Genomic DNA, 25,605 nt, shown 5'->3' on the forward strand with positions numbered 1-25,605 from the left:
TAAAATCTTCACTCGAGTCGATCAAAGACGTGGAAGGTTGGGTCGCTGGACTGCTCTCCTGCTCCCTATTTGCTTTTGATGGTTTGGACATCTCCTAAAACACCTGTAACAACTCCAATATGCAAGATGCATGGAAGACTAATGCAAAGACTACCTAAATATGCATATTATGGAAAAGAGACTAAAAACAATGCAAAACAATGAGTTAAGAGAACAAAATGAATGAGAAATGCATGATGAAAGAGTGTAAAATATACACATATCAACTCCCCCAAACTTATTCTTTGCTTGCCCTCAAGAAAATGATCAAGAACAAGGTATGGAAGAGAGGTTTGAAGATGGGGTCTCAGAACCTAAAACATGCTGAATAGAGTAGTTAGAATTAAGGTCCTTGTTTTTAATTCTATGATGCATGGTGAAGGAACTCTATTTTAAAAACTTTAGACAAGCTCATCACAACCTGAAAACGATTCCGAACCTTAATCTACACATGCTATCATTTCTATCATTCCCTTTAACATTCATTAACAAAGAACCATGAATCAAACTATGCAATGTCATCAAACTCATTTTTCTACGGTGAAAGGGTAGAGACAAAAATGGTCTCCTTTGCAAGTAGTTTTAACAATGTAGAACAGGGTTCTCTCGCGAAAATGAGTTGAGCTTAAGAGAAGGCTAGAAGTTGAAACCAGCTGATACATACAATAGCAGTGTCCCGTCTACCCAAAGGTCCCAAAGAAACTTAGCTCTAACTTTCTAACCCAGAAGTTGGTTCTATCTCTACCCTTCATCGATATCTCTTTTTAAACCCATTCTCTCATTCTTTTCACTTAGCCTTAGGAGGAGGTTACTTCATATCAATCTAGCGGATGGGAAACTTTTTTTATCACTATGGTTCTCTTTCTTTTCTTCTTAGAACTCTAGACTTCTTAAGCGTATTGCTTTCTCTTCTTTGTCTAAATTTTTCTTTCTATGCCCCAGAACCAATAACACTTTTACATTGCACAACCCACATCCGTTACTAGACTTGTAAAACTTGAAAACACATTCCCTTCCTAAAGACTCTTTACCTTTTTTCTTTCTCTTTTACTCTTTCTCTTTTCAGTACAAATCCAATCCCAAAACGCAAAATCGAGTTCTCACCTAGTCCTACTAGTCCAGAAAATGCAAACTAGAACTACACAGGATCTTACTCTTGTCGGCTAAAACCTAACACTTTCTAACAAGCTCAACTCGGAAAAGGCCTCACACTCAAGAATACAATTGGCTTGAAAGAACGGTTGGTTAAGGGTGCGGGAAACTGTTCCAAAGATGGGAATCAGCTACTTGGATTAACAAGGGTGGTAAAAAGGAGAAAGATAATCCAAGTATGTATATAGTATCCATGAGTTCAACTTCAATGCATAGCAGGATAATTGCAAGTCAGAATTAGGTTCATATAGATAGGGAATGATGTCAATTCAAACCATGTTTCAATCAAGACTAGAATGCAATTTCGAGAATTCAAAGCCTGGTTCAGTCTTACATTTCAAGTTCAATCAATATGCATCAAAGAACTAATAACAAAGGCCTTGATCCTATCCTATTGAATTCAGCTTGATAACAAGGTTACAATCATCATCAACCCCTATGCTAAATGCAACAGCCCTATATGAATAACACTAGACTCAATCTTAATATGCAAATGCAAACTATATGAACACTCTTTTTTAGTGTGGAAATTTTCGAAAATTTTTCAAAATTTTATGGTTTTTCTATGCAAATAGATGAATACATACTCAAACATGATATGATGAAAAAATTTGAAATAAGAATCACAGAAAACATCATCAGATACATCATCTCAAACCCTCCCCCAAACTTAAATTACACAGTCCCTTGTGTAAGAGAAATTTGAAGAAGGATTTGAGAATTACAACAAAAATGCAAGGATGAGATGGTATTTACAAAGGAATGGTAGGAGTACCTCAGTAGTAGAAGAAGGACTCGGTGCTCGCCCAAGGAGGAGCGTGGTACTGACTTTGTCCCTCGCCTTGTTCAGGATGCGTAGGAGTGGCCTCAACTGCTTGGTCGACATGCTGCTCAACCGTTTGCGTGTTCTGATCAATGTTCTGCTGGTCGTCGCACTGTATGTCGTTGACCCGAGACTCACCGTGGTCCGATACTAGCACAACAACCTCAGTAGGCTGAAAGTCACCTTGATTCTCATTCTGCTCCTCAGTCGCTGGTATAGTCTGATATTCGATCTGAGACTCATGTTGCTGCTCAACCACTGGTTCAGGTAGGTGCTTAGAAGGACCTCCTTGTTGATGCTCGACTGGGCGACTTGATGAAGTTCCCTTCTTGGCTTTCTTTAACAACCTTCTCGCTTTCTCCTGGGGCTCATGAGAAGAGTGTCGAGGTCGAGCTGGAGAGGGTCGCTGCGTCCGTGGCGTGTAAGCAGACCGGCGTGCTGGAGAGTGAAGTGCTCGGCGAGTTGGCTCAAGACGTGTAGACAAATGTCCCTGTATTGGCATGACATCTTGGGAGGGCATTGGGATAGCAGTGTTGTGAGAAGTGCAACTAAACTTACTCATGAAGTGCGTAATAGTTGTCTTGAGGGACTTGTATGCCTTGTCCCTTGCCTTGCCCCAGCGTTGGAGCTTGTTGAGCCGCTCATGACTTGTTGTGTGTGATGATGTGTAGGTGTGGTGAATGTGTTATTGGGTGATCTGTTCAATGACTAGTTTGTTATGTTTTATTTGTAGTTGTACTCTTGATTTGCTTGTGTGTATAGCTTGTAGATGGGACAATCGCCTCAATGGGTATTTCTGGTAATACTCACGCATCTCATTGTGTTTGTGGTGAAGGTAATGCATGTGTAGCATGGAATCATGGCGATGAGGAGGAGGATGATCTAGGGTCTCGGTTTTTGTGTTGTGTTTATGTTATTTTGTTGTTGGAACCATATTAGAAGTACGCCTCGGGAAGTGCAGTTGGCTATTGACAAGTTGTTGGAAAGTAGGGGATCACGCCGGTATTGGGAAGTACTATTGGCGGTGATTTGTGAAAGTAGATGTGTTGGAAATAGGTTTCCGAAAAGTTAAGATTGGGACTGACAATGTTGTTGGAGAGGATTTAATAAGATGATTAGTTCTTATGGAATCTTTATGTGGAATGGATAAGGGATTATGCGATTCTGGAAATGGAAAGTTTCAGTAAATTGAAAGTTTCTAAAAGTTGAAAGTTTTATGGGAGTTAGAGCTTTGCTATTTTTTGAAAGTGCAGTTGCAAAAATAGAAAGTTCTTTGAATAGTTAGAAAAAGTTGTCTATTTTTGGAAAGGACGTGTGTAAACACCCGAGTGGTTGGGATGTTTTAGAATTGGCCTGAAGATTGGTCATGGTGGTGGTGATATTCCGGTGAGGGAATATGGTGGTTGGTAGGACATTGCGATGTTTTACGCAAACCACATGAGGTAGTTCTGGTCGGGAGATGCTTATAGACGTTATGACTTGTTTGCTCACGGAGAGATGATTAGTTCTCCAGGAGAGATGAGTAGTTCTCCAGAGGAGATGCTTAGTTCTCTTGAGGGGATGATTAGTCCCCCTGGTGCACCGCAGGCTTGAGGGGTTGCGACTCCGAGAGCGGCAGAGGAGATATTTAGTTCCCCGGAGGAGATGAGTAGTTCTTCTGGTACCGAGATCTCAAGGGTGACGATCCAAGAGTCAGACGGTATGGCTCGAGGACGACGGTCTCAGAGATCAGGCGGTGCTGTTCGGAGGTTGCGACCTGAGAATGTATGAGTGAGGGAGCAAAAATGTCTAGGACATGGATATGAGCATAGTGACTGGATGTAGACCTCGGAGGTCAGGAGTGATATCGGGTTTTGGGTTGTGCTGACCAGTGGGGTCAGGGTTTTCAGGACCGTTGGGTCACGGGAGTGTACGGGTCTTTGCGACAGTTGCATGGGGAAACCATGACTGACGTTGTTCAGTCCGCTCGGAGGATTTGCGGCCGTGGTGACGGTAGCACAGAGGTCATTAGCGGATGGACGGTGTTGCGGGATTCGAAGATGAATCCTTGTAGGTGGGAGAGAATTGGAACATCCGTGTTCCGGGATTATATTTTGGGTTGTATTGGTTAAAGCAAAAGAGTAGATTTTAATTTATTTCAGTTTAATTAAATTCTGGTTTGATCTAAGTAAACCAACAACCCTAGTAGTCTTTCTAAAAGTAATGCCTCCTTCTCCTTTTTGTGGATTGTCGACACTGGATTCTAAGAGAAAGAGAGAGAGTGAGCCTTGGTCGGTTTGGTGTGAAGGAGAAGAGAAAGAGATCAACAACACTTTATCTTAAGGAGAAGTAGAAGGAGCAGAATCGTTAGGGTTTTTGAGGAAACAGTTTCGACATATCAAATTGTTGTCAAAGTTTCGTGAGACACGTTTTCTCAGACAAGAGTTAGGACCATCGAGGATTGTAACAAAGATCATAGTCTCGTCTGGTTTCTGATCGGCACGAGATTTTGTGGGAAGCTTTGTGATGTCTCTGGCCAGCTTTTCACCGTAGGGATTTATTAGTTAACAGTTGATTTTCTATGAATCGAACCTAAAACAAAATGGCATTTGCGTATTTTGCACAATTCTCTTTGAGATAACATAAGTTTCAGTTCAAAATCAATTTGGTCATTGATGGATTAATCAGTTAATCTAAATTTTTTGTATACACTACAAGAAAAACGCTTATTAATAGCACACGATTAACGCTATAATAGATGTTTGACGGCGTTTTCATAAATGTTATGTTCTCGACAGCTATCTTAGGTCTGACATATAGTATAGCGTTTTTTATTGTATGCTATGATAGGTTCCGTCTACCATTGCAGTTTTTTATTACGTTATAATATAGTAACTTCTTCCATAGCTTTAATATTTTTTCATAATCCGTAAATATATAGCAGGATTTTGTGTGCTGTAATAAGTTATGTTATGGCATAATTGTTTTCTGCTATATTGGTATTTATTGCAGTACTGTGTATGCTATTATATGTGTTTTCATGACTGTTATTTTTGGCTGTTAAAGATTTAGTACTTTTTATGGCATTATTATGAATGCTATTGAAAGTGGACAATATTGAACCAAAAAGCCTGTTTGTTTTCTGAATCCATTCATTCATTCAACCAAAAACATTCAACCAAAAGCATTCAACACAATGTCACAGTCAATCCAAAACACACAACATAACAAGCTACTAAAGTACTTCATGTTTAACACATGATGACTTTGTCTTCTGGCCATGCAATAGATGTTCCTAATGCATCTTCCATACTCTCTATTTCTGAACATGGCCTCCAAACTGCAGCATTGTTCACCTTCACAATATCTACCCAAACTCTAACTGCATTTTTCCCCAAGGGAACAAAGTGGACAGTTTGATCAGGGTTGTTTGAAGCCCAGCGTCCTTCGGCAACAACCCGCTTCAATCCTGTTACATCCATCAGCTTGCACTTCTGATTTTCTTTAACAACTATAGGTGGATTGTGTCGCTGCAAAATACAAGTTATTACTAAAGGTCATAGAGTAAACTATATCAGTTTCAGATCATCTAAAACAAAGAAAAATTACCTCAGATTTCCTAACTGGGGATTTTGCCGGTTGTTTATTTTTCTTCATAGGAGATTTATGTGGACGGACATCTGGAACAGTTGCATGAGACTTTACACCTTCGTCTTGATCAATTGTGGTAGAAGTATGCATTGCAGATTTTTGGCTAGATGCATTTGAGGTATTTTCAAATACAACTGCATGAGCCGGCCATGCAACAAAAGACATATCCACTAAGTATTTTGTTTCGATTGTAGGCCTCCATAGAAATGTATCAGGTTGTAATAAGACATCCACAAATACTTTAACAGCATGTGGTCCGAGAAGAAGTCCATTAACCAATGCTTTTGGATCTTGAGATTGCCAACGGCCTTCAGCAACTACTTCATCCTTTTTAGACAAATGCAAGAGTTTGCATTTGTTCGATGGGTTTGTGGTTGGGCTCTGTCAAACACATGCATATAAAATCCTCATTTTGATAAGCAAAAAAAGGAAAAATGCAAAGGTAATCAAACTTATTAAGTATAACTAATGTTCTTAGACATATGAGACTATACCTTAGGCGCAATGTCTTCATCCGTTTCGATCCCCTGATCCAAAATAACACATTTATGGTCAGGCCATGCTATTAGTAACCCAACAGCTTGCTCAATGTTGAACACATTAATTGCAGGTCTCCATAGATACGCATATGGTTTGATAGCCGTTTCAACCAAAACTTTAACATGATTAGGGCCTAAAGGGATGTCATTAACAAAGTCAGTTGGATCTGTTGAAAGAACAAGACCCTCAGCAACATTTTCATCAGTACCAGCCCAATCAGCCAACACACATTTTGGTTGGGATTTTCTTCTGTAAACAGTCTACAAAAAAAAATTATCAGATTCATGAGTCGGATGCAGAAAAGTTTGAAATACAATGTAAAATCCTCATGAAGTACTTACTCTTGCAGCTGAGTTCTCACCGACTTCAGGCTCGTGTTTCTGTAATGTGTTTTAATGATTAAAGTAGGTATTGAAATAAACAAATATATGGTAGTCGTAGTTGTAAGTGTAAAATTTTTGCTTACTTTTTTTTTAATTTCGGCAATCTCCTCTCGTAGTTCTTTTACTGTTTGTAGCAATAGAACTTGTTTCGCTTGCATTTCAGCCATATTCTTGTTCTTAACTTGGAAACACGCTAACTTGGACATACTCATGCCTCTCCCCATTGCCCTTAGCCTCCCAGGATTATTCGTGCCTAGTAGTTGTGAAAGGAGATCATCTTTAGGATTTGTTGAATTCGATTGAGGCTGGGTATCAACTAGTTCAACTGCTTTTCTCTACAAATAAAGACATAAAAACAAATTGAAAACATACGACATGTAGTAAATCCAAAATGCATAAATCATTTAAATAAAACTCGACAACTTACAAACTTTGCCGTTGCATTTGTATTCCCGGGTGTACCATCTTTCTTGGTACGCGACTTGACCCACACCTTTAGTCTTGTGACTTCAGATGGATCTGAGCTTTCATCTTTCTATGTATCAAACGAATAGGGTGTTATGAATAGTAATATAAGCAATATTATAAATGTTATTAAAAACTTACCATTTCTTCAGCGAGTCTAACCATCCCTTTACGGCTACAAGTATGAGGAATCTGCATGCTCCTTCGTTTCTTATATTGATCACTCACGACCTACCATAAGAATGTTAATAGTCTACTATGTAATTAATATACGTTAACACAAGGTAATACCTTAAAGGCTTGACTTGTTTTGAATTTGACAAATTTGCGCCATTCTGTTGGAGAAATGTTTTTTGGGCGTAGATTCATCCTTTGTTGGTTTGTCTTAGCTGTATTATTAATCTTTTGAACAATTCGTGCTTTATATGCTCTCCATATACATCCCATTTGCTTTTGCAATGCAACCTTTTGATAGTCCTCATCGACATCGAACCTTGCCTGCATTCATTTAAAAACATCCCATTTCATAGACATGGAGTTTTTAAGATAAATATAATAACGAGTTAAAAATATAACGACAACGATACCTGAACTGATTTCCATAAAACCGTTCTCAGTTCTTCACTTACTTTCCTTGAGCCTTCAATAATGATAGGTACATGCTCTCTTACCAATGTACCTAAGTATGATGACAGCTTAACCGACCCCCGACCATAAGGCTCTCCCATTTCAGTGAATTGAAAATGTTCCTGAGTATTGGGATCCTTAGCTATGTATTTCATCCTTGTTAGTCCTCTCTGTTTTTTCTTAGGCCTACAATCATGCTCTCCAGATAATTCAACCCCACCTTCAGGTTCTTCCTCATTCAATCCCGCATCAACCTCACCTTCAGGTTCTTCCTCATTCAATCCCGCAACAACCTGTTCGTCAGGTTGTTCCTTGTTCACTTCATGATCTGGTCCTTCCATATGTTGTGATTGCAGATCTGTCTGTCCATCTGGTTCTAAACTTTTAGGTTCGACAGTACAAACAAACTCTGGCTCGTCATTGTCCTCAACCTTCTTCTTTTTTCCTTTTGTCTTCTTATTTGGGGCCATATTAATTCACCTGAAATGACAATGAACACGCTGAATTAAAGCATAGACTTAAAACATATAAAACAGACCAAGCATATAGAATTAAAGCATAGACTTAAAGCATATAAAACAGACCAAGCATATAGAATTAAAGCATAGACTTAAAGCATATAAAACAGACAAAGCATAGAATTAAAGCATAGACTTAAAGCATATATAAATCAGACAAAGAAGTATTCACACATATATGCCTTCACAATCAGTCCTAGCATTTTGAGCTTCCTCCATGTCAACATCAATATCCGCAACTGATGGCAATAATCCAAGATCTGCATCTTCAACATCTTCCTCACTATATCTTCTTGATGGACCCCTCATAACAACATACCAATTGGATGATTCATTGTCTCTTGAATAAAATATTTGTTTGGCTTGAGAGGCTAATATATAAGGATCCTTTAGAAAGGAGACCTGACTCTGATTCAGGTTAACAAGCGTGAACCCATCTTCTACTTTTACTCCATTACCTCTAACTGCCCACTAACATCGGAATAAAGGAACACATAACGCATGATAATCTAACAGAATAATATCACTAACTGTTCTGTAGTATGAAACCCAATCAGCGACATGTGCAGTATCTTTTGCACTGGATCTACACATGGCAATTGCCTCATAAAAAACTCCACTGTTCTGAGTTTGCCTATCAACTGAGCTAGTATGAAACCGTTGTCCATTCACTATATAACCAGTATATGATCTTGCAGTACAACGTGGACCATAGGCAAATCACTTAAGTGTTTCTTTATGTACTTTAGAATCCATAGAAACCTACCAAAATTAAACAAATAAGTCAAACACATAACGAGTTGTAAACTAGAAATCCCATAAACAACATAAGCTCAATTTAAAAATGCCTCCTCTTTCAACCAAGATGCAAATTTCTGATTATGCAAACTCCATAAAAATGTTGCATAACGTCTGCATCTTGCATTTGTGTCTTGGAGATATTGTAAGTGCATGCTTCAGAATCATTAAAAAGCGTGCATCAGTATATATTCATGTACTCTTAATTATTTAATAATTTAAAGTATATTGCAGAGATACTTACTCTACAAAAGGATCTACAATAGCCATATTGTGAATGACAACCACATGTGCTATTTTCATGTCCATTTCCGTAAGAGTAATTGGTGTAGCTGCAAAGATTGGACGACCCACTAGAATAGACTTGTTCTCATACTCAATATTTCTTTCTGGTTTTGCCTCAACGTTGGTGGTCTTTTTCAGAAAGTTATTGCAAAACTGCATGCATTCTTCTGCAAGGTAAGACTCAGCTATACACCCTTCTGGTGTTGCTGGGTTTCTTACAAAATCTTTTAGAACTTTCATGTACCTATGCAAAACAAGTAAGATAAGCAACATCACATAAGAAATTTGTAACAACATCACAAAATAGTATACTAACCTTTCAAATGGGTACATCCATCTAAAATGGACAGGTCCACCAAGTCTAGCTTCCCTTCCAAGATGAACTATCAAGTGCACCATAATATCGAAGAAGCTTGGAGGAAAAAACCGTTCAAACATGCAGAGAGTTTCCACAATATCTTTTTCCATTACCAACAGTTGTTCCCTATCAATAACTCGCTGACATAAATGGTTGAAGAATGTGCATATCCTTGAAATTGCAATCCTGGGACCTTTAGGTAATAGACCTCTAATTGCAACTGGAAGAAGTTGCTGCATCAACACATGATAATCATGTGATTTGAGTCCAATAATCTTGCAGTCCTCTAGTGAAACTCCCCTTGATATATTTGAACAATACCCATTAGGACCTTTAAATCCAATAAGACACTTACAAAATATTTTTTTCTCTGTCTTGGATAAAGACCAAGGTGCTGCCGGAAGGTATGTTCTTTTTCAATGGATCCTAGGATGCAAATCTTTCCTAATACCAAGCACTTACAAATCCTTACGAGCATTCAGACCATCCTTTGATTTTCCACAATGTAACAATGTAGATACAGTACTTGAAGCCACATTTTTCTCTACATGCATTACATCCAAATTATGTCGTACTGGTAGTTCCTGAGAAGAAAAAACTATCAATGTCAGAGTTCAATACAAGTTAAATAGAAAATATTGATTACAAGATGTAACATTTGGTCATACCTCCCAATACGGCAGACTGAAAAATATTGACCGTTTCTTCCATCTTGATAACTCATCCTCGTCTATTTCAACTTCTTCCTCATCCTCCTCTGATTCACTAGTTACATCCTCACCATTAGATTCTAACCCAACTCAATCATGATTTTTTCTCTTCCTACTAGATTTCTTAGCAATTCCAAAATCATTTCTGAAATTTTTCAGAATTCTGGATATATCTAGACCTGATAATACCCGACGTTTTCTCCCATGTTCAAGTTTTCCATCAAACCATGACTTCTTGTCTCAATCTGTGTATTGGTGGCAAATCCTTTTTATGACATATATATACATGCTTTCTGCAGAACTTCAACCAAGTACTATCTGTGTGTTTCCCACACACAGGGCATCCCATTTTACCCTTCACTTTACATCCAATAAGATTTCCATATGTAGGAAAATCACTAATGGTCCAAAGAAGCATTGCCTTTAAAGTAAAATTAGTTTTACTATAGGCATCATATGCTAACTCTCCCTTGTTCCAGAGATGACACATATCATCAATAAGGGGTTCTAAGTATATATCAGTACTATTTCCAGGCTGTTGTGGACCAGGAATAAGTAGAGTAAGCATGATGTTTTCTTTCTTCATACATAGGTGAGGAGGCAAATTATAATTTACTAACAGAACAGGCCAACAACTATACCTATTATTGTTCATGTCGAATGGATTAAATCCATCTTTGGAAAGTCCAAGCCTTATATTCCTTTCTTCAGCAGCAAAAACTGGATATTTATCATTCATTTGATCCCACGTCACAGAATCTACAGGGTGACGCAGTTTTCCATCACTGCTCTTGTGATTAAAATGCCATCTTAGATCCTTTGCCATTTCCTCCGATCTGAACATTCTTTTTAACCGTGGGATGATCGGAAAATACCGCAAAGCTTTCTGAGGGACACCTTTCTTTATTTCACCAGTTTGCAGGTTAATCTTCCATCGTGAGGTATTGCATTTTGGACAATTTTGAAGCTTCTTGTACTTCTTTCTGAACAGACAACAATCATTTACACAAGCATGAATGTTTTCATAGCCCATATCAAACGACTTCAAGAATATTTTCACCTCGTATAAAGATGTATAGAGGACATTATCTGCAGGCAACATTCCAGGCAATGTCTCAAGCAGATCATTGAAACTCTTGTCAGACCATCCATTTTGTGTCTTCAGTCTAAAAAGTGACACAATAGCAGATAGCTTGCTATGATTTTCACAGCTTCCATATAGTGGTGTTTCAGCATCTCGAAGCTTAGCAAGGAACTCAACTTCTTTCTTGTCTTCAACATCTGCAATCTCACCCAAGTCATCCTTACTAACCATATCTGAATCTATATTTTCCGCAGCTCTATATAAATCATTAATTTCATCACTCCAATGATGCTTCTTTTCTTCACCCAGATTCCCTGAAGTAACTTCTCCATGATAATACCAATCTGTTTGTAGCTTGTAAATCTCATCTATTCCTCTTGTTACAAGATGGCCGACTACTTCACTGATCTCATGACGATCTACATTACGACAGTCGATGCATGGACATACAATGATGTTCGTGTCTCCTAATGCCGCAGACACAGAGCGAACAAAACTCCAAGCACCTCTCTCATACGCAGGATCAGCTCTTTATTTCAGAATATTAAAAACCCGAATTATGTCTAAAACTATACAGTCTCACAATCAAACCAAACTATAAAATTAAACTCCATACCTGCACAAATGTACCCATGCCTTGTCCACCATTTTATGTTCTTACCTTAGTAAAACATTTAATACAACAATTCAAACAAATATAGCTAAGACAAATCACCAAATATAAAGCTATGTTTAACAAAACAAACAACTAAGCATATAGTTCATATGCAAGACCAGACAAACACAAAGTCACAACAGTGTACTACTTAAGAGAATCATAATTCAACCACCAAACAAAAGAGGGAAAGCCACAATATTGTACTGACCTGTCGGGTGAATACAATTACCAAAAGAGTAGCTTGAATCCCCTGAAAACAATCGACAATACAACTAAAATCGTAAATATCCAAACTTTCAAAACCAATATTTGTGTATTTTCCAATCTCCAATTTTGCTAAAACTCGAAAACCCTCAAAATCAAAACATTCACATCAAAACCCTAAAAATCGAAACTTTCAAACATTTAGAGAACACATAAATAGCTCAAAATAACATTCGATTGAGGGGCGACATTCAATTGAGAGATTTCATACCTTCGATTGGAGTCTCAGTCCCGAAATCAATTGATACTTTGAGTGGTTTACACGGCCTCAGTCCCAAAATCGATGGATATTGTGAGTGATTAAGAAGGAAGAAATTGAAAAAGTGGCTGTGAGAAAGAGAATCGCAGGTTTGACGAGCTAAGTGAAAAGGGGGAAATGTTTAGGTTTTGAGAAATGGGGAAATGTCTAAGTGAAAAGGGGAAAATGTCTAAGTGTTCGCGGGTTTCTAATTTTTAGCCTCCCGCTTATCCGATTTCTATCACTGCGTTTAGAAAATACCATTATATGATAATCAAAATCAACCATAGCAGTTACGAAAACCGTGCTATCTTTATGTGCTATTAATAAGCGTTTTTCTTGTAGTGATACTATCATTTTAGTTTTAAGATATATATTAGTATTTAAGGAACATGGATAGATTTCTTAATAATTGGTTTCTAAGTTAAAAAATGTACGATTCTAATGTATCAAACCCATCAGACGTAATGGATGAAAATTTAACAAGATGTCGCTATATTATATTGTTAATTTTCATAAAATTAAAATTCCAGGTTACATTAATCTAATTGATGTATTTAGATAGATATATTAGGTCAGCATGCTCTTTGGATCACATGATTCTTTAAGGATAAAAGCGGAAACAATAGGCTGATTATTAACCTTAATAATATGAATGAACAAATTGATTTGCTATGGATACATCAAAACAAGTAGAATCAACATTTATTCAATTAACAACTGAAAATAGGAGAATTCAAAGAATCTTAATCAGAGATAAAAAAAACAACAAAAAAAGATAAAAACATTATAACCAATCAAAGGGTGGATACTGGATAGAGAATCAATTAAGCACATACAAAGCCAGAAGGGAACTTCTTGCCACAAACATTGAGAAGAAGGCTAAGAGAGATAGGAACATTAAGATTAATGCCTAAAACATTAGCCTTTAGGGCTGTGCAGAGACAAGCTGCGGCCTCAAGATCAACCAAACCGTTGAGGAGCGAGCAGCAAGGCTTGACTGGTGGTGTGCCTAACTCGATTTTGAGAAGATCCTTGAGGACATTGGCGCAAACACCGAGCTTGAGAGTGTCTCTTGGGCAGCTTCCAGTGGAGGAATGGCTGGGAGTAGGCTTTGGCTTAGGCTTGGGTTTAGGGACTGGACTGCAGCCACCACCACACGCGGTGGTCAACGTGAAGAAGAGGATGTTAAATGTGAGAAAAATGACAGCTTTTTGAAGCCATCTCTCGAAGTATATATTTCAATTTTAGATAAGAAGTTCTAATGAAAGAAATGTTGCTAAAGAGAGTGGTGAAGATAAATGAAGAGATTGATCATCTATTTATATTAGGATTGTAAGGGGCTGGTCTGTTAATTAAAGCTGTCATTACTATATAATTTTGAGGAATTATCAAAGGAATGTACATTTAAGTAACAGTAGTCAATGGATCTTTGTTTTCTTATGTGGTAAAGATATATATTTCATTTCAATCATGGGGGTACGTGGGTGGTGGTTGTATAATTTCGCATCAAATGAATTGGCGTAGTTGTTCAAAAAAACAAAAATGAATTGGCGTATAAAGATTTTATGGATTTTGCACAATTTGAAATCAAAATTGAACATTGTTACCAAAACAAGCTTTAAATAAGAATCGATGCATATATGTTCAATAATTACTCATAAGTCCCATGTGTAGTCATGTGATTTAGCTGACGATTTTGTTTGTAAATTAGTAATTTGGATTTTTTCTGACCAGAAAAAGTCTAGCTTTCTAAATTTATTGGCTTTATCCTTCTCGTTTCGATTATAAAAACTTGTATGCATAATTGTTCTATATCATTAACATTTTTAAACTGTCAATTATTTACTGTGAAATATCATAGTTAACATTTTTAAATCAGTTGACAGTTAATTTATTTGGCAACCAGTATATAAATGATACTTTAAATTATTTGCAGTATATTTAACATATATTTTAAATTACCGATTCTTTTATAGGGTTGTTCATTATATTTTGTAATTTATATTTTTTTATTATGCTACTAAGTTATTATGTTCTTTAATTAAATGCTGTTAGAAACACTTGGGTAGTGAGTTCGATTCAGACAATTAAGCTATAATTACCGTCCAGAGTATTATGTGATATTGACATTTTCCTTTAAAAACAGTATTTCCTTTTGTATTACTTTTTCTCTTTGAACAAATATATATAACATCATGTTTTAAATTATTATATTTTTTATCACATCATCATAAAAGTCTTAATCTTATTCGTGAATTGCTTAGGCATGAATTTGGATGTTAAAGAAAAGTCACAAAACCAGATCGAAAACATACATAGAAAATATGAATACATTGTAACTATGTTGGGCAGCGAAATCCATCGGGAAGGGTTCGTCCACAGGCGTCAAGGGCCAAGTTAAGGTGAATAGGAGTGTCGATGGTGATGCCAAGAATGCTAAGTTTAAGTGCAGTGCAAAAGCAAAGCGCAACATCAAGATCAATTAGACCAAAGAGACATTGTTATTTCCCAACAATGAGCATACGATTCAATTCCATAAATCCCAAACAAAGAACACAAGTCTGATTTGCCACAACAACGAAAGTAGAAAATCAGACGGTTCTTACTCGACATCAAATGATGACAACTTTTTTTTTAGGCCATGCTATAGTGGTACCAATAGCATTCTCCATACACTCAATAGCAGAATTAGGCCTCCAAACCTTGGCATTAGGCACCTTCACTACATCAAATCATGATATTTGAGTCCCATCACTTTATACTCATCTAATGATACACAAGTAGATATGTTAGAGCAATAGCCATCCGGACCTTTAAAGTCAAAGAGCCGCTTACAGAATATTTTCTTTTTTGACTTTGACAAAGACCAAGGACCTGCGGGAAGTAGTGTCCTTTTACCGTGAGCTTTTAAATGCAAATCTTTCCTGATACCAAGAGTTTCGAGGTCCTTCCTAGCTTTTAATCCATCCTTTGAATTGCCACAATGTAACAATGTGGCAATCAAGCTTGCAGCCACATTTCTCTTCACATGCATCACGTCTATGTTATGACTTACCGGGAGCACCTTGTCAAGACAAAGCATATAATAGAGCAATCAGTTGAAAGTCAGTTGTAAGTATTTTACATACCTCCCAATAAGGCAACGTGAAGAATATTGATCTTTTCTTCCATCTAGATAACTCCTCTTCATCTTTTTCTGCTAAGTCTTCTTCTTCATCATCAGATGCACTGTATTCATCTTCGATATCAGATGGTATGTCACAAGCAGCTCTAGATCTCTTTTTCCCAGTCTCTTTTCTATTACCAAAATCATTCTTGTCGTTTCTCAGTAGTAAGGAAATATTTTTACCCGTGAGTATCCTTCCCTTTGTTCCATGCTCTCCTTTACCATCAAACCAACTCTTCTTTCCTCGAAAACTATGTAACGGAGACAAACTTTTTCGTTGGCATATATATACATGCTTCCTACTATGACTCAGCCACAAACTATCTGTGTGCTTCCCACATATAGGACAACCCATCTTACCTTTTACTTTACAACCAGCAAGATTTCCATATGCTGGGAAATCACTTATGGTCCAAAGGAGCATTGCCCTCAACGTAAAAGTTGTTTTACTAAATGCATCGTAAGTTATCTCGCCTTTAGACTACAAATGATTTAAATCTTCTATAAGAGGTTCTAAGTAAACATCTATACTATTACCAGGTTGGTGCGGTCCCAGAATCAAGAAACTAAGCATGATGTTTTGCTCCTTCATACATAAGTCAGGAGCCATGTTATAATTAACCAGCAACAAAGGCCAACTACTGTATCGGTTGTTCTTCATGTTGAAGGGGTTAAACCCATCAGTAGAGAGCCCCAGTCGCAAGTTCCTCTCCTCAGCTGCGAAAGAAGGATACTTGTCATTCATTGACTTCCATGTCAGTGAGTCTACTGGATGGCGCAATTTTCCGTCAGTGCTCTTGTTATTGAAATGCCATCTCAAATCCGCAACCACTTTCTCCAATCTGAACATCCTTTTCAGACGAGGGATTATAGGAAACTACCTCAAAACCTTCTGTGGAACACCCTTCTTGACTTCCCCAGTGTGCATATTGGTCTTCCATCTTGAAGACTTGCATTTTGGACAAGTGTCAACCTTCTTCAGCATCTTTATGAATAAGCAATAGTCGTTCACACAAGCATGAATCTTTTGATATCCCATATCAAAAGATTTCAGAAACTTCTTTACGCCATAGGTTGATGTGTGCAGGACATTTTCTTCAGGTAACATTTTTGGTAAAGTTTCCAGTAAATCATCAAAGCTCTTGTCTATCCAGCCATTCTGAGTTTTAATCTGACACAGTGTAACTGTAGCTGATAGCTTGCTATGATTCACACACGTTGGATATAATGGCATTTCAGCTTCTGCAAGTTTTGCTAAAAACTCATCTTCTTGCCTATCCTCACCCTCAGCAGCCTCACATAAATCTGCACCCTTACAAGCTAAATCTACATCAGACCATTTAGCAGCTTCGTATAAACCCAGAATCTCAGCATTCCACACCCTATCTTGACCTTTTACTAAACCAACAGAGTTATCTTCTCCATGGTGAAACCAATCAGTACGTCTCTTGTAAGCCTCATCCATTCCATTTATAACTAAATGAAACACAACCTCGTTGCATGTATGGCGCTCTAAATTGCGGCATCCGGCGCACAGACAAATTATCTTTCCATTAACTACTAATTTGGCACTAACAGCTTCAACAAAACATCGAGCACCACTCTCATATGCAGAATCAACTCTTGAGTTCATGTAAGAGAAAAATATAAGAAAAAGACATAAGTACCACAACACTAGTCCAAATGCATAAACAAAACACTTTTAACAATTATACTTACCTGCATAAATGCACCCATGCCTTGTCCAACATTTTTCTTAAAAATCCTAGTTTCCCTTAGCACAGTTCAAACGGTATAGGATACAAGCAACAATGACTACAATTTAAGCATATTTTCTACAATCAATCACTAAGACACTGCAACTACAAAAGGATACAAAAGGCCAATAAATCGATAGATGTGTCTAACCTCTATAGTGATTGTATTCTTCCCCCACAATCTGAGAACCCACACCTGTTAACAAGAAGCTGTAATTATTGTCCAAATACAACAACCAACAAAACACACTGTTGTGTATTGCTACTATGGACTCACTTTAAACTCACCTGAAGACCTTGAAAATCTTGGATTGAAATCAGATCTCAGGAGAGCTGATGCGCATTAAGAGAGTGAGACAGATCGAATCGAGATGGCGAGCAATGGAGTCGGCGGAGATGGCGAGAGATGCAGAAGATGAACTCGACGTTGACGGAGATGGCGAGCAATGGAATCTCCGGAAACGGCGAGCAAAGGAGTCCGCGGAGATGGTGAGCAAACGAGTCGACAGAGAACTCGAAGGTTTTGTCTTTTATTTTTGCCTTCTTTATTTTGTCTTTTTTTTCCTAGTGCTATGAAATGTAATGGTTTTGTTCATAGACCGCCAAAATGTATTTTTATTTTCTAAGTGTTGGCGCTTGCTCATAAAATTAAGGCGGAATCAGGTTTTTTCAGTTCGCGCTTATTGATTTTTAGGCATAGCATTAGTGCAATGCTATGAGTATATTTGACAAACTCTCATTACACTTTTAATAGCAGTTACATAAATTGTGCTATTATAATATGCTATCAATACTCATATTTGTCGTAGTGGATTTTAATCTAATTCGGTTTAATTAAATTCTGGTTTGATCTAATTAAACCAACAGCCCTAGTAGTTTTTCTAAAAGTGACGCCTCCTTCACCTTTTTGTGGATTGTCGACACTGGAGTCTGAGAGAAAGAGAGAGAGAGAGAGCCTTGGTCGATTTGGTGTGAAGGAAAAGAGAAAGAGATCAACAAAGCTTTATCTTAGAGAGAAGTAGAAGGAGCAGAATCGTTTAGGGTTTGTGAGGAAACAGTTTTGACATATCAAATCGTTGTCAAAGTTTCGTAAGACACGTTTTCTCAGACGCGAGTTGGGACCATCGAGGATTGTAACTGAGATCGTGGTCTCGTCTGGTTTCTGATCGGCACGAGATTTTGTAGGAAGCTTTGTGATGTCTCTGCTAGCTTTTCACCGGAGGGATTTGTTAGTTAACGGTTGATTTTCTATGAATCGAACCTTAAACAGAATGGCATTTGCGTACTTTGCAAAATTCTCTTTGAGAAAACACAAGTTTCAGTTCAAAATCAATTTGGTCATTGATGGATTAATCAGTTTTTTTTTTGTCAAACAATTGCCTTCATTCATTCAATATGTAACAACAGTGCCAGTACAGAGAAGGAGCAAATTGCAAAAAGTTTGAGACATTACAATAAAAGGAAATCCCCAATGCCAAAAAGAAGTAAAGAAGAGATCATCGATTTTATATCCAAGAGAGCTATGAGACCAAAAGATTGGGAGCCTTAAGGCACATGTGAGATCATGGAAAATCGAGAGGCCATCCTCGAGAGCTTCAAAGGACGGATTAGTAGTCATGGTCATTAGAAACTGTGACGTTGAGAGAAGATTCAGTGTGTTGGTGTTCACCGGGACGAAAGGTATCCGCAGTAACAGCACAACAAGGAATCAGGTGACTATGTTGTTGTAGTCAGATAGGGGTTGCTTTAATATCCAAAGTATAGGGTTTGGATCATTCTGAGGAACAACAGGAGATGCAGCTTGAATTCATGTGAAGGAAGTGGTTAGGAGGCGATGCTTAAGGTCATCAGATGACCAGCTTGGTTGGTAGCCGTTAGTGAACATAAAGCGTTCAAGATACAACATGCCACTTTTGCTAGAAACATTCAAGGAGCAAAGACCATATACGCGAATGCTTTTAAAGACCAAATTCAATCCCCTAGAATCAACTAAAGCCAGGTTCCGATGACAAATCATGAACAGCCAGAGCAACAATGTTATTACCTTTCTCCAATGGAGTCTTCGACCATTGAGTAGCGGGCAAACAAACATAGTTTGACACTGCTACGACATGGATAGTGTTACAGAGGGCCTCGGCTTACTAATTTCCCCATCTCGAGAAGAGCATATTAGTTTAGATCGATTTTGGGCTAATGGGCCTATCTTGGAAAACCCTAGGTTCCCTAGAGAGAAGCACCATGGGAATTGGTTCTGTCGGCCGCCCGAGTTTAGCGGAGATTGCTGCGGTGCAGGGGTGTTCTCCGGTGAGTGAGTGCTCGGCGGGGATAATTGGTGGCCGCGGCAGGGGTCGTCATTGATATCGAAGTCCACTGGGGAAAATACTAGATTTTGAACCGATTGCCAAGATGAGCAGAGACTGTGATAGTTGCCCGGGAAAAACAGAGAAGAAAGTATCTCTGGTGAGTGATAGAGCGGTGGGAACAACTGGTGCCTTCGGTTTAATTCGACGATGAGATCTAAGTCCACTGGGGAAAATCCTAGATCCACGATGGATTGCCGTAGAGAGGGATGAATCGATTGGCTTCCCGAGATTTCCGAACAGAGATTCTCCGGAGAGTGGAAGCACGGAGGGAGCATGTGATGGTCATAGTTTGGATCGGGAGAAATTTTTAGTAGGGTTTGATAAAATTTAAAAAAGGGGGAAAATTGAAGAAAAGACTTGAAATAAAGCAAACAAAGAGGGCCAGAGAAGAACTGAGCAGATGAAGAGACGATTGGATCCCGACGCCTGTGAGCAAAAAGTTCACCGACGTCGGAAGGTGAGGTTGGGAGAGTGTCCTCAATAGTCATGTCTGGGAGCGTGCTTTACTGTTTTTTTTAGTGGCCTACTGTCACGGATTAATCAGTTAATCTATATTTTTTGTATACTATCATTTTAGTTTTAAGTTATATATTAGTATTTAAGGAATATGGATAGATTTATTAATAATTGGTTTCTAAGTTAAAAAATGTACGATTCTAATATAAGAGACTTAGATGCTAGAGCCAAAGACCCTCATCTTAAAACTATGAGTTTGCAAACGCATAGTCACGCTTTTGCCACAAAAAATCGTGACTAACATAAGCTGGTCACGAATTAGCTACTAAAGTAAAACAGAAAATGCCTACTAGATGTCGCTATATTATATTGTTACTTAGCTACTTAATTTCATGGCTACTTAGCCACAAGTTAATCACGTAGAAATTAGAGCATTTTCGTGGCTATTCCGCTCAATTATCCAACCCATCAGACGTAATGGATGAAAATTTAACAAGATGTCGCTATATAATTGTTAATTCTCATAAAATTAAAATTCCAGGGTTACATTAATCTAATTGATGTATTTAGATAGATATATTAGGTCAGCATGCTCTTTGGATCACATGATTCTTTAAGGATAAAAGCGGAAACAATAGGCTGATTATTAACTTTAATAATGTGAATGAACAAATTGATTTGCTATAGATACATCAAAACAAGTAGAATCAACATTTATTCAATTAAAAACTGAAAATAGGAGAATTCAAAGAATCTTAATCAGAGATTAAAAAAAACATCGAAAAAAAGATAAAAACATTATAACCAATCAAAGGGTGGATACTGGATAGAGAATCAATTAAGCACATACAAAGCCAGAAGGGACCTTCTTGCCACAAACATTGAGAAGAAGGCTAAGAGAGATAGGAACATTAAGATTAATGCCTAAAACATTAGCCTTTAGGGCTGTGCAGAGACAAGCTGCGGCCTCAAGATCAACCAAACCGTTGAGGAGCGAGCAGCAAGGCTTGACTGGTGGTGTGCCTAACTCGATTTTGAGAAGATCCTTGAGGACATTGGCGCAAACACCGAGCTTGAGAGTGTCTCTTGGGCAGCTTCCAGTGGAGGAATGGCTGGGAGTAGGCTTTGGCTTAGGCTTGGGTTTAGGGACTGGACTGCAGCCACCACCACACGCGGTGGTCAACGTGAAGAAGAGGATGCTAAATGTGAGAAAAATGACAAGGGAGGCTGACATTTTTGAAGCCATCTCTCGAAGTATATATTTCTATTTTAGATAAGAAGTTCTAAAGAAAGAAGTGTTGCTAAAGAGAGTGGTGAAGATAAATGAAGAGATTGATCATCTATTTATATTAGGATTGTAAGGGGCTGGTCTGTTAATTAAAGCTGTCATTACTATATAATTTTGAGGAATTATCAAAGGAATGTACATTTAAGTAACAGTAGTCAATGGATCTTTGTTTTCTTATGTGGTAAAGATATATATTTCATTTCAGTCATGGGGGTACGTGGGTGGTGGTTGTATAATATCGCATCAAATGAATTGGCGTATACAGATTTTATGGATTTGTACAATTTGTATTCAATATTGAACATGGTTACCAAAACAAGCTTTAAATAAGAAGCGATGCATATCATATGTGTTTAATAATTACTCATAAGTCCCATGTGTAGTCATATATGTGATTTAGCTGGCGATTTTGTTTGAAAATTAGTAATTTGGAACTTTCTGACAAGAAAAACTCTGGCTTTCACTGTTTTATTGGCTTTATCCTTCTCGTTTGGATTATAAAAACTTGTATGCATAATTGTTCTTTTTTTTTTGTTTTTTTTTCAATCTAACATTAATTAAAATAAAACTCCTCAATCAGCCTTCTCATTGGTCGTCCTTGGGAACTTGGAAAGGCTTGGAAAGGGTAAAAGGAGGCAAGGAGACACTAAGCACCTGGAACTCATCAAGAAGCGTTGAGAAAGCCGGTCACTTCTCCGGAGCTTGCAACATCGAAAGTAACTCTGCAGAATCTGTCTCGAACCTCCGGCAATCAATCCCTCTGGAAAGGATACACTCCATCGCCCACAACAATGCTTCTAGCTCTGAATGGAGAGGGGATGCACTGCAACGTTGACATCTGGTGCCCATAACCAAAGTTTGATTCTCACCATCACCACACCACCATCGTAAACCTAAATGTGTTTCCGTAGCTTTCCACGAACCATCAACTTGACAATGAATTAACAACTCCGGATCATGCGAGGAATCCGTCATAACGGAATCAATACTTGGAGCTATTTGGGCTTCCTCCCACCACAATTGTTCAGGTAAAGCCTAATTAATGATATCTATTAGCTCTGATTGTAACCCTTGGAAAACTTTTTTATTTCTATCTTTCCATAAGAACCAGACCAGACACGGTATCGAACTATGAGTAACGCCTAAAGCCATAGGGGTTAAACTTTTGCCATATATGAAGTCCAAGTTTGAATAAATCGAACCAGACAGGAGCTTGTCCGTGTCTGAGCCATCAAAAATCCTCTCCCAAATATGGCGGGAAAGAGGACACTCAAATAAACTATGATTAATAGACTCTTCCTCTAAGTCACATCGCTTACATACCGTATCACAATTAACTCCCCGAGAGGCTAATCGCACCATCACCGGAAGAGAGTCCGATGCGATCTGCCAGAAAAAGTGTTTGATTTTAGACGGTACCTGAAGATCCCAAGCCTTTTCCTTCAAGTCATTTAAGTTGGGACCATAATCAATTTCAGTCTTCATAGCTTGAGCTACCTTATAACCTGACTTAACCGAGTACCGACCAGATTGTGTATAATGCCACACCAATCGATCTGGTCTAAGAGATTTGCTAATAGGCAAACTCAGAATTATTTTGAATATCCTCCGGATCCATATATTCCTGAAGGATAGGTAAATGCCATTCTTTAGTCCGTGGATTAATCAAATGGTTTACCATTAGATTTGGGTGTAGTAGTCGTCCCCTACCATTTGCAGGTCGAGGATGTTGACCAGGGATCCAGGGGTCACGCCAAACCGAAATGTTGAACCTTGACCCAATTTTCCAACGGGCACCTTTTCCACTAAACTTTTAGTTGAGAAAATACTTCTCCACCCAAAAGAGGGAGAATAAGGTTTTTTGCCATCAACGGGTGTTTATTCCTGAAATATCGTCCTCTAAAAACTTGAACAAATAAGGAATTCAGAAACTGAATTAAACGCCAATACTGTTTAGCCAATAAAGCGTCATTAAAAGTCTCCAAATCCCGAAAACTCAAACCTCCCTCAGCTTTATATGTACACATTTTATCCCAAGCCACCCAGTGGAGCCCCCGATCTTTCCCAACAGAACTCCACTAGAAATTTGAAATCGCACTCGTCAATTTGGTTGTTAACCCTTGAGGGAGTTTGAAGCAAGACATAACGTGCGTAGGAAGGGCCAAAGCCACCAACTTTGGTAGAACTTCCTTCCCACCCTTAGATAAAAAATTTGCTGTCCAACCATTCACCCGATCATTCAACCTATCTCGAACGTAACCGAAGACTTGAACTCTCGATCCGCCGAGATTCTCTGGAATTCCCAAATAGGAACCCATACCCCCTTCCTTCGAGATTCCAATGACAGATTTTACCCTGTCCTTGACCTCTGAAGACACTTTTTTACCAAACATAAATGAGGAGTTATCTAAATTTACCTCCTGGTCGGAGGCTTTACCATAGTTACCTATAATATCCATAACCGTTGAACATTGTTCTTCATCCGCTTTCCAAAAGAACAGACTATCATCCGCAAACAACAAGTGAGAAATATGGGGGGAATCTCGAGCAATCTTAATACCTGAGATCTTTTCCTCCCTCTCAGCTGTTTTGATATTCGCTATCAACACTTCAGTACAGAGAATAAACAGATAAGGGGATAAAGGATCCCCCTGTCGCAGACCCCGTTTTGGCGATATGGAGCCACGGGGTTGACCATCAATCAACACTTGGTAGGATACCGAACTCACACACCACATTATCCAAGTGATCCATCTGGAATCAAAACCTAGCCTTATGAGGACTGCCTTCAAAAAATACGATTCAACTCGGTCATAGGCCTTACTCATATCAGTTTTGAAAGCAAAAAATTCTGAACTGCACATCCTATTGGTCTGTAAACCATGAAACATCTCTTGTGCGACCAGAATATTATATGTGATTAACCGATCAGAAACAAAGGCCGATTGTGTTTCAGAAATAATCGAGGGCAGAATCTTTTTTAACCGAAAACAAAGAATCTTCGATATGATCTTATAACTTACATTACACAAACTAATAGGCCTGAATTCTGCCATCCTTTTAGGCATTTCAACCTTTGGAATCAGACAAATATTAGTGTCATTAATTCTGGGATCAAAACTACCAGTCCGAAAGAAATCCCTAACCAGGGAAACTAGATCCCCTTTAAGATGAGGCTAGAACCTCTGAAAGAAAAGTGCGGTCATCCCATCCGGTCCCAGAGTCTTCTCTGGGTGCATAGAAAATAAGGCCTTACAAACTTCGATCTCTGAGATATCCTTAGTTAGCTCCCCATTCATACGCTCTGTAACAAAAGGATTGACCGCTTGTACCATCTCTAAAAAACCACAGACATCCGGTTGTGCAAAAAGACTATTGAAATACTCTGACGCAATCCTCTCCATACCCGCACTCGATTCATCCCAAACATCCTCTGAATCAAACAGCCCTACAATCTTGTTCCTAACCCTCCTCTGTTTAGTAGAAGCATGAAAAAAACTAGTATTCTTATCTCCAACCCGCAACCAAAATTTACGACTTTTCTGTTGCCAATACAATTCCTCATCATAATAAGCATCTTTTAATTTCATCTCAATAATCTGAATTTTCGCTTGCGAAATAGAGTCATCTCTTTTAGCTTCCTCTAAAGCCGTCTTTAGTGAAGATATAAGAGTTTTGCCATTAGGAACATTCTGCTTTCTCCACCATGAAATAGAATTCCTACAATTTTTGATCTTCTCCACAAACACCGGTATCCTAAAGTTTCTGGTACGATTCCATCCCGATTCTACGGCCGTAGAAAACCCCTCTTTCCCCATCCAACGCTTATTAAAACGAAATTGACGGAAGCGCCGACCTCCAGATCTTGCACAAGAGACTAAGATAGGGCGATGATCAGAACCTATCATATCCAGATAATCCACTTGCGAACAAGGAAAAAGCGAATGCCAATCGTCATTCCCTAGAGCGCGATCCCACCTACACCGGACCACCTGGTTAT

General features: G+C 38.3%; 2 protein-coding genes across 2 annotated transcripts; both read right to left on the minus strand.

Moving 5' to 3' along the window:
* On the minus strand, positions 8,346-12,060 carry LOC104709702. The gene is made up of 8 exons (XM_010426272.1): positions 12,029-12,060; positions 10,683-11,941; positions 10,287-10,408; positions 10,081-10,202; positions 9,577-9,918; positions 9,220-9,504; positions 8,709-8,823; positions 8,346-8,648 (listed from the first exon to the last, which is right to left on the minus strand). The coding sequence occupies exons 1-8, from the start codon at positions 12,058-12,060 to the stop codon at positions 8,346-8,348; spliced, it is 2,580 nt and encodes an 859-aa protein (XP_010424574.1).
* LOC104707545 (lipid transfer protein EARLI 1-like) lies at positions 21,010-21,637 on the minus strand. The gene has a single exon (XM_010423920.2). The coding sequence runs from the start codon at positions 21,561-21,563 to the stop codon at positions 21,156-21,158; it is 408 nt and encodes a 135-aa protein (XP_010422222.1). The 5' UTR covers positions 21,564-21,637; the 3' UTR covers positions 21,010-21,155.

Source organism: Camelina sativa, chromosome 8 (assembly GCF_000633955.1).
Source record: "Camelina sativa cultivar DH55 chromosome 8, Cs, whole genome shotgun sequence".
Classification (NCBI taxonomy): domain Eukaryota; kingdom Viridiplantae; phylum Streptophyta; class Magnoliopsida; order Brassicales; family Brassicaceae; genus Camelina; species Camelina sativa.